General features: G+C 43.9%; 1 protein-coding gene across 1 annotated transcript; it reads right to left on the bottom strand.

Annotated features, from left to right (window-relative positions):
- Positions 1-1453: 1453 nt before the first annotated feature.
- Positions 1454-8503, bottom strand: LOC310800652 (hatching enzyme 1.2-like; the record flags this gene model as incomplete). The annotated part of the gene is made up of 7 exons (XM_083663273.1): positions 1454-1583; positions 3022-3103; positions 4339-4517; positions 6959-7076; positions 7626-7778; positions 8004-8058; positions 8432-8503. 7 exons carry the CDS (start codon positions 8501-8503, stop codon positions 1454-1456), a joined length of 789 nt encoding a protein of 262 aa, XP_083519399.1.
- Positions 8504-8895: the final 392 nt, after the last annotated feature.

Below are 8895 nucleotides of genomic sequence, written 5' to 3'. Positions count from 1 at the left end.
AGGGTTTGGGGAGAGGGTGAGGAGGCAAAATACCTCCTGAGGGAACAGGGTTTGGGGAGAGGGTAAGGAGGCAAAAGACCTCCTGAGGGAACAGGGTTTGGGGAGAGGGTAAGGAGGCAAAAGACCTCCTGAGGGAACAGGGTTTGGGGAGAGGGTGAGGAGGCAAAAGACCTCCTGAGGGAACAGGGTTTGGGGAGAGGGTGAGGAGGCAAATTGTTAAAACCAACAGGTTAGACACAGAGAGACACAACGCTAAAAACACAAGAGCATCAACAGACAATCCCAACACAGTAGAGAACACATGCAGTAGTACAGATAGCAGATAGCATACCTGCACATACTGTATGCTAGCACACATGACAGTAGCCATATCACACATAGCAGCACAGTAAGAGAGAGGTAGTCAGGATGGGGTTAGAGCTAGGCTATGGCCAGGGGCTGGACACTAGTGATGGGAATTACGGTTCTTTGAAGGGAGCCGGATCTTATGGTTCCGTTCATTTCTGAGAGCCGTTCAAAATAGCGGCTCCTGGTTCGTTTTTTTATTTTTTATGGGGCGCGCACTACTGTTTCTCTGCGAAATCACTAATATAATGATATGGTATGATTTGGATCCGATTTGATTAGACCCACCACTATTTCATTTTGCATCAGTGGACTGCAGCAGCATTACATTTTATTATTTCCAGACCTAATGTCAATGATCTGCATTGTAAACATTAGCCTACACAAGGTGACACCATATCATCTGCTTATTTAGTCAGTGAATTTACTGACTGTGAGCTGAAAGTTGGCTTTCCTTGAATGCAATTCATGCAACACTTCGCTACCCAGAAAGTTGGCAGATGCACTCCGCGGCATAGCCCGTTTTGATATTAAGCTGAGTCCGCCCACCCAGGCCAGCTACAGCATGCGCCGGTAGCAATTAACGAGTGCACCCGACCTATCCTCCCTGCCCCATGCTCCCTGCTCAGCGGACTAGCAGAGGGAGGGAGGTCTACCCTGTGTGTGTGCTGGGGAGCGGCAGGCAGTGAAATTTGGGCACAACATTAAAACGAACGGCTCTCAAGTAGGACTCGGTTCCCTTCGTTCAAAGAGCCTTTCAATAGATTCGGATCGTTCGCAAACGTCACATCACTACTGGACACTATGACCAGGGGCTGGACAGAGCTAGGCTATGACCAGGGGCTGGACAGAGCTAGGCTATGACCAGGGGCTGGACACTATGACCAGGGGCTGGACACTATGACCAGGGGCTGGACACTATGACCAGGGGCTGGACAGAGCTATGGATAGCGGCAGAAAGAGAGGCGGGGATAGAGCAAAGAGCATCAAGCTAGGCATCCGCAGGTGTGTGCCATAGTGCTCATGATAGTAGGTGTGTGCCATTGTGATAGTGTCCTTGAAAGTGCGACAGTCATCTAGATCAGGGTGAGCTTATAACCTGTCTGGTTTATCTGCAGTTGTACAGCCTGGTGAGCCTGATGATGTCCTTCTGGCTCATCTCCGTGGCTTCACCGAAGACCACGCTGGAGTCAGGGATGGCCTCCATGGTCGGCTGGCCGTTGTGAGAGAAGGCCCACCTGCAATTAAAAACAATTAAAGACAGTTAGTGAATGGGTAAGAGTGACACGTTGATATTAAATGAATTAGGATTACTGGAAATCAGGTTGATACCCCATTTTAAAACATATATACATATATATATATATGTATACATACATATACATATATATATATATATATATATATATATATATATATATATATATATATATGAGGATTGCATTTGTGAGTACTTTTTGGGACGAGGGGGGCACTGCATAAAAATTACGCTTAGGGCACCCACATGGCCAGCAGCGGCGCTGGGTTCTTATACCATATGAAGCTAGAAGACCCAAGGAATCAATTGGTACCAACCATGTCAATCTACCATGTAGGGTAGGGGGTGAAATAATGCTCCAAATTTTGGCTAAATTTTGGCTAAGGAAAAAATTGCATGGCCATTTTCAAAGGGGTCCCTTGACCTCTCACCTTAAGATATCTGAATGAGAATGGGTTCTATGGGGTTAGGACTACACACCTTGAGTTGCATCATCCACTTTCTGTAGGAAAGGTGTCTCGCTTTGAAAATGTTTAAACTTTTTTCATTCAAGTCTAAATCTAACTACAAGTTTTTAATAAAAGTTCTAATAATGTTTTTATTATTTTGAGAATATATTTTAGATTTAGAACATAAATTGTCTATAAATTATACATTTTAACCTAATGTAATTTCACGTAACATTTGTTTGTGGCTCACTGCGCCTCAATTTTTGGCCCTTCATACGAAATAATTTGGACACCTCTGATTTAGCAGCTGTGTCGGACTGTTACGCTGATCTGCTGTTGGGATAGGCACATGTGTGGTTCTGATATTCTGAATATATAAGCTACAGTGCAGTATAAATAAGGTTGTACATTTCCCTGCTGTGCTGCTGTGTTTGGTCATTAAATAAATGGAGAGAGAGAGAAAGAGTCCTCCAAAGATATATGTCAGTTCAGTCTTCAGTCAGTCAGTGTTCATAATTAAGAGTGAGGGAGAATTGACTGAATTCTGTAATGCAGAATATATAAGGAGACAATAATTATTTCTGATCATTGTAAAGCCACAGCATAAGAGGATATTAATGTGATGTGTGTAGTTCTTCATAGATCTAGTCTCTTCATTTTGTTCTCAAAGTGCACCAGATTGATGCATTTTACTTTAAAATGTACACATTTTTCTTCTGGGGTGGGGGGGGGGGGATGGCAGACCCCTGGACCCAATAGGGGGTCTGTCAAAGTCCCCACCACTTTTCAAATCAAACCTACGCCCTTGATGAATAGGATACTCTCAGTCTGTGTGTTTAGGCCTAAAACCCTGTAGTGTGTGTGTGTGTGTGTGTGTGTGTGTGTGTGTGTGTGTGTGTGTGTGTGTGTGTGTGTGTGTGTGTGTGTGTGTGTGTGTGTGTGTGTGCCAGCAGCAGCAGCATCACCAACCTGTGGTAGTGCATGACAGAGTTGTAGTCATACGAGGTTCCTTGGTTCAGAGTGATCATCTTGTCGAAGGCGTACTCCAAACCTAAGCAGGGGGAATATAAAGTACTAGATGATCAGGCCACGTAGCGGCTGCAGAGTGAGCCCATTTGGTTGCATTTTCACACCCTTTAAAATCTGCCAGTGCACCAGAATATTTTCATTGGTTGCACGGGTGCACATGACCATGTGTAGTGTCTTTTTCCCCCTTCCCAGCCATGTGCTTTTTCGCTCTGTCTCTGATTCAATGTGGGAACTGACTAAAAGAGGTAACGCTTCAAATGTATCTTGCGGCAGCTAAACGTGCGGTATAAAATTGTGGGTGCACCTAAATTACGTGCCGGTGCACCTAAATGAAAAGGTTAGGCGCACCAGTGCAACCAATGTATTGTCTGGAGGCCTGGTAGGGGTGTATGTGTGTGTGTGTGGGGGGGGGGGGTGTCTGTGTGTGTGTGTGTGTGGGGGGTGTGTGGTTGTGGGGGTTGTCTGTGTGTGAGGGAGTTGCCTGTGTGTGGGGTGGCTGTGTGTTGTGTGTGGGAGCTGTGTGTGTGTGTGTGTGTGTGTGTGTGTGTGGGGGGGGGGGGGTTGGTGTCTGTGTGTGGGGTGGGGGGTGTCTGTGTGTGTGTGTGTGTGGGGGGGGGGGGTGTCTGTGTGTGGGGTGGGGGGTGTCTGTGTGTGTGTGTGTGTGGGGGGGGGGGGGTGTCTGTATGTTGGGGTGTGTGAGTGTGTATCAGTCGGCCGACGTCACGAAACATGATGCAAATCGTGACTGACTGACAGACACAACGCCTGCCCACCCATCCAGCTAAGCAATTCTATAGGACGAATCAGCGTGACGTCACTTGCCACCCAGAAGTGCGGAACCCCCGCGGCAGTTGCTAGTGAGTTGTGCCAAACAAACGTTGACATCTCAAAAACTATACATCACATCGCTTATATTTTTTTGACATTCTGAGTGAGAGCAGAATTAGCTCAAGAGTTTGATGTATAATATATGCATGTCGTGTTAAAGTTGTGTGAACTGTCGCAGTTGTTTAAATGTAAACACAGTCAGCCGGCTAGAGTCAGATGCTCAAACTCAGGCTCCATAGGGTTCCATTGCCGTTGCCACCCAGTGACGCGGTTTGTTAAATGCTGCTCGGCTGATCCCTCATTACGATAGGATAGGATAAGAATTAAAAGTTGGAAAATGTATGTGCAGCAGTGTGTGTGTGTGTGTGTGTGTGTGTGTGTGTGTGTGTGTGTGTGTGTGCGTGTGCGCGCGTGCGTGTGTGTTTCCACCTGGAGTGATGTTCTCGAGCAGGACTCTGATGTATTGGTCGCGGTCGGAGCGGCACTGCTCCTGGTGGAAGCCCAGGGCATGCAGCATCTCGTGCTGCACCGTGTTGTGGTAGATGCAGCCCTGACGGCTCAGAGACAACGTCTGCTCGTATCCACGACGACCCACGTAGGAATAACACCTGAGATTTAGAAACATATGTATTATTAGGACCTAATTCATATATATCACATGACCTAATCATTAGGTGATATTAGTGACTGTCAAAAAGGGCTTTAGCTTTTGAGATAGCCCTATCGGAGGTAGAACAAAACGCAACAACTCTTCTATAAGGTCTCCCATATATAAAATGGATTGTTGTATAAAAATATGTTACTGTAAAAATGGTTAAATTGACAGATATTGTGATACACCCCAAAACTAAAAAAGAATGAAAATACTGAAGAACTGTGTAATTGAACGCTATTTGACAACAGTTTCAGCCTAGACTTTGTCAAGTCTCATACAAACACAGTGCAAGACAGCCATTATAAAGACAGGTGGGCTGATTGAATGGACAACACCTGTCTTGTGAAAGCACACCTGAGTGTGATTACAATGACATCATAGGATCAGTCATGCAGTAATAGGCTACATTTTCTCTACTGGCGCAGATTAATCAAAACATTGATGTCACAGGTAGGCTGTATACCCTAATATATCATGAATCTATGTGAATAAATATATTGATATAAATAGTAATCACAGCCTAATGCATAGAGATACATCCTGAAACCTTATATATATATATATATATATATATATATATATATATATATATTAGGGCATTCACAGACTAGTCGACTAGTCGACTAGTCTGCCCACCCCCCAAGAAAGAACATGAGGTATTTACACGACATACATGGACTATCATATCCCATATCCCCCACAAAGAACATCAAAACACAACAAAACAAAACAAGAAAACTGCATAAGATACACAATAATCCAAGAACAAACAAGACTATTGGACAAACAACCAAACAAAAACAATGCATTCAAAGTAAATACATAGATCTTACCCTGTTGGCAGCTAGGAAATGCATAGCTCTAAATTGGAAAGCATCCAATCCCCCAGCTGTATTTCACTGGTGGAATGAACTCTCAAGCTACCATACGTTGGATAACATTTACTACAAGAGCAAAGGCAGATTCTTAGACATCCCCAAAATATGGCAACCACATACAGAGTTTGACTTTAAGAACTTTTTACCCCAGTGTCATTAGGCTTATCAGGATAGGAGCTGAATGCATTGTTTTTGTTTGGTTGTTTGTCCAATAGTCTTGTTTGTTCTTGGATTATTGTGTATCTTATGCAGTTTTCTTGTTTTGTTTTGTTGTGTTTTGATGTTCTTTGTGGGGGATATGGGATATGATAGTCCATGTATGTCGTGTAAATACCTCATGTTCTTTCTTAAAGATAAAAAAAAAAAAAAAAAAATTAAAAACGGTTAATCGACTAGTCGACTACCTTTAGGGACGACTAGTCGACTAGTAAAATTCACTAGTCGTGAATGCCCTAATATATATATATATATATATATATATATATATATATATATATATATATATATATATATATATATATATATATATATGTAGGTAGGTAGGTAGCCCTCAGAATTTCCCCTGGGGGTATCCTTTATCCTTTGATAACCTGACGCTGCCAGATGGATGAGTTTGTTCACATTTGTTTCACAACCAACATCCATCTGGGTTCGGCCAAGCTACATTGCTGAAGAGGGCGGTCACTTTTTTCAAGCTAGGCAGGTGATTGGATGGACCGTCTGTCTGTCACCGTCTGGGCTTGCCAACGCCAACCAATCAGATCCACTTCCCTTCATGACATAGCAGCGTGTGACTTGCGTGAATGGCTAACGGCTAGCCATTCACTAGCCTTACAGCTAGCTGATGGCTGCTAATAAGTTCTCCCAGCCTAGCAACGGTCTGAAGGCTATCTCCCCAAATTCTACAACAATGTCTTGTTTACTAACGTTCATAGTTGATAACGTTACAGCAATACAGTTACGGTTTCGTACTCACTGATCAAGTGTTTAACGTTTATGTTCGCTTATTGTTTTGAATAGAATGTTTGACTAGCTCACTGGAGCTAGCCTCGGTAGCCGCCGCCATGTTGAATAGTGAAAGAACTACAAACGCACAGGCGCCTCTCGGTGGCGTCACACCCGGTCTCGCCTAAAGCCCGCCCGTAGCTCACGCTGATTGGTTCGCCTGGGTGGCGGCCGATTTAAACTCCAATCTTGAGCCGGGTCCAGACGGAGGTGGGCGTCAGGCTAATCCTTTGAGGCTCTTGACAAAAGCGTGGCTCTTGTACGAGTTGGGCAGTGAGAAGGTTGCACCTTTCAAACAAATCACATGCATGTCAAAGTGCTTTACAAGCGATTGACAAAAGAAAAGTAAAAAAGTCTAATAATTGGCCTAATAAGAATAATTTGGAGACTAATGCACACCTAAAACAAGGTAGTCAGATGTCGGAGGCAATGGGAATGCGAACTAGTTACTCTTGAGCCTATAAAAGGCATGTTCCTTGTAACAGTGAAAGCAGAAAGGCTGAGGACAAACCCTTCCAGAGACTGGATGTGGAGGTAGTCTCTCTGCTGGCTGCGGGGGACGAAGCGGATGCAGGAGACGCTGTGGAAGGACTGCAGGCTGCGCTCGATGGTGGCTCGCTCCCGAGAGGCTGCACATATAAAGCCAAGACAAGCCACATTTACAGTTCACTTGCTCTATGTGCAGCCCAGTCACTGTACGTTTTTAGAATCTACACAAATGTAACATATTATGGATATTTCTGAACAAAAATACGTAGCATTTTTACATTTCTAGATATGTGAATAATTAACGTTATAGGCGGCGACCCCCAGACTCTATGACATCATGACAGTGAGGTTTAAGCTGCAGTAGGGGGGTAGCGGTGGGATTGGCGGACCGGTAGTGTTCCTGACTTGTCATGAGAGAGCTGGTTCCAATCCTGATCCAAACCCCAACCTCAACCAAGTAGCTTTTGTTACCTAAACCCAACCAAGATGTTTCATTTGCCTAAACTTGTTCATAATTTACATTTTCATGGAACAAAATGTCCATGATGTTACATTTGGATTGTAGAAATGTACAATGGTGACATTTTATCCTAGTGATTGTGTTGCTAGGTGTGAATGGGCCTTTGCCCTGTGTAGTAAATATAGTATTACCATAATTCTTTTCATTCAACTTTTTCATAATAACTTACAGTAGTGGTTTGCGATGATGTATGGCACGTACACCAAGCCGTCACTGGACTGCCCCCACTTGCAGTCGCGGGAGGTGCAGGGGTCAGCGTTCCTCTCACTCTCTGAGTCGTAGGCGATGTCATCCACCACATACAGCCCAGCAGGAGAACCACCTGTAACAGTCAGAACTCATGATGTCATCCACCACATAGAACCCAGCAGGAGAACCACCTGCTTTACAACAGTCAGAGCTCATGATGTCATCCACCACATACAGCCCAGCAGGAGAACCACCTGCTTTACAACAGTCAGAACTCATGATGTCATCCACCACATACAGCCCATCAGGAGAACCACCTCATTTACATGAGATAGGGAGGAACTGTCAAGCATCTTACCAATATTCTTTTTCTTGTTGGCTTCCTGAATGCTTTCATAGACAGACTTATCAACCTGTAACACAGAGACAGACTTATCAACCTGTAACACAGAGACAGACTTATCAACCTGTAACACAGAGACATGAGTTAAACTATAAGTTGTATAAAAGTCAGTCTCTAATCAGACACATAAGTTGCAACCTGTAAAGCTTAAGTTAGGCTATCTGCAACCATGCTTAAATATTGTTATTGCTGCTTTTGAATAAGTTGTTTCTTTCACCTGTTCTAATTCTAATGTTTGGTTATGTTGTTCAATTGGCTTTGGTCTTTTTCAGGACCGTGAACTGTCTTTAACTGTGTTAAAGCCTTTTAGCTCACGCTGATGTCTCAAATGTGCTACATAAAAAGTGATTGGTTTTTGGATTTGAATAGGCTCCATAACTCACCTCCTTCTCTTCAGCCCCAATGGAAACTAGGATCAGAGCCAGAAGACCCAGAGTGAACCTCAGACCAGCCATCTCAACCAAGAACCTGTTTAATAAGAGACCAACAACTTCAACCTCAACAAAACCGATACAATGTTGACAAATAGACGAGTAGGTAAGAGAATGATCCTTACAGTGGCCCGTGCTGAGAGAAACCTGGGTTTACCTGTGTCTCTACACGGCTTTTAAAAGTCCAGGCTGGACTGGATAAGAGGCAGCTTTTGGACACTGAAATGAGGAAAAGCTGCGGCTTGATAAGAACACCTTCACCTTTTCACCTTCACTTTGATGCCACCTTGCATATTCCCATAATTAATACTGGGACTTTCCATTTCCATAAAAGAGAGAGAGAGGGAGAGAGAGAGAGAGAGAGAGAGAGAGAAATCTTGTTTGGATGCATGTGTTGTTGCAAATTATGTGGGAAT

The sequence above is a fragment of the Poromitra crassiceps genome, assembly GCF_964638095.1.
Source record: "Poromitra crassiceps genome assembly, chromosome: 30".
NCBI classification, from domain to species: Eukaryota; Metazoa; Chordata; class Actinopteri; order Beryciformes; family Melamphaidae; genus Poromitra; species Poromitra crassiceps.
Note: the sequence above shows the minus strand (reverse complement) of the source record. Positions and strands in the feature narration are given on the sequence as shown.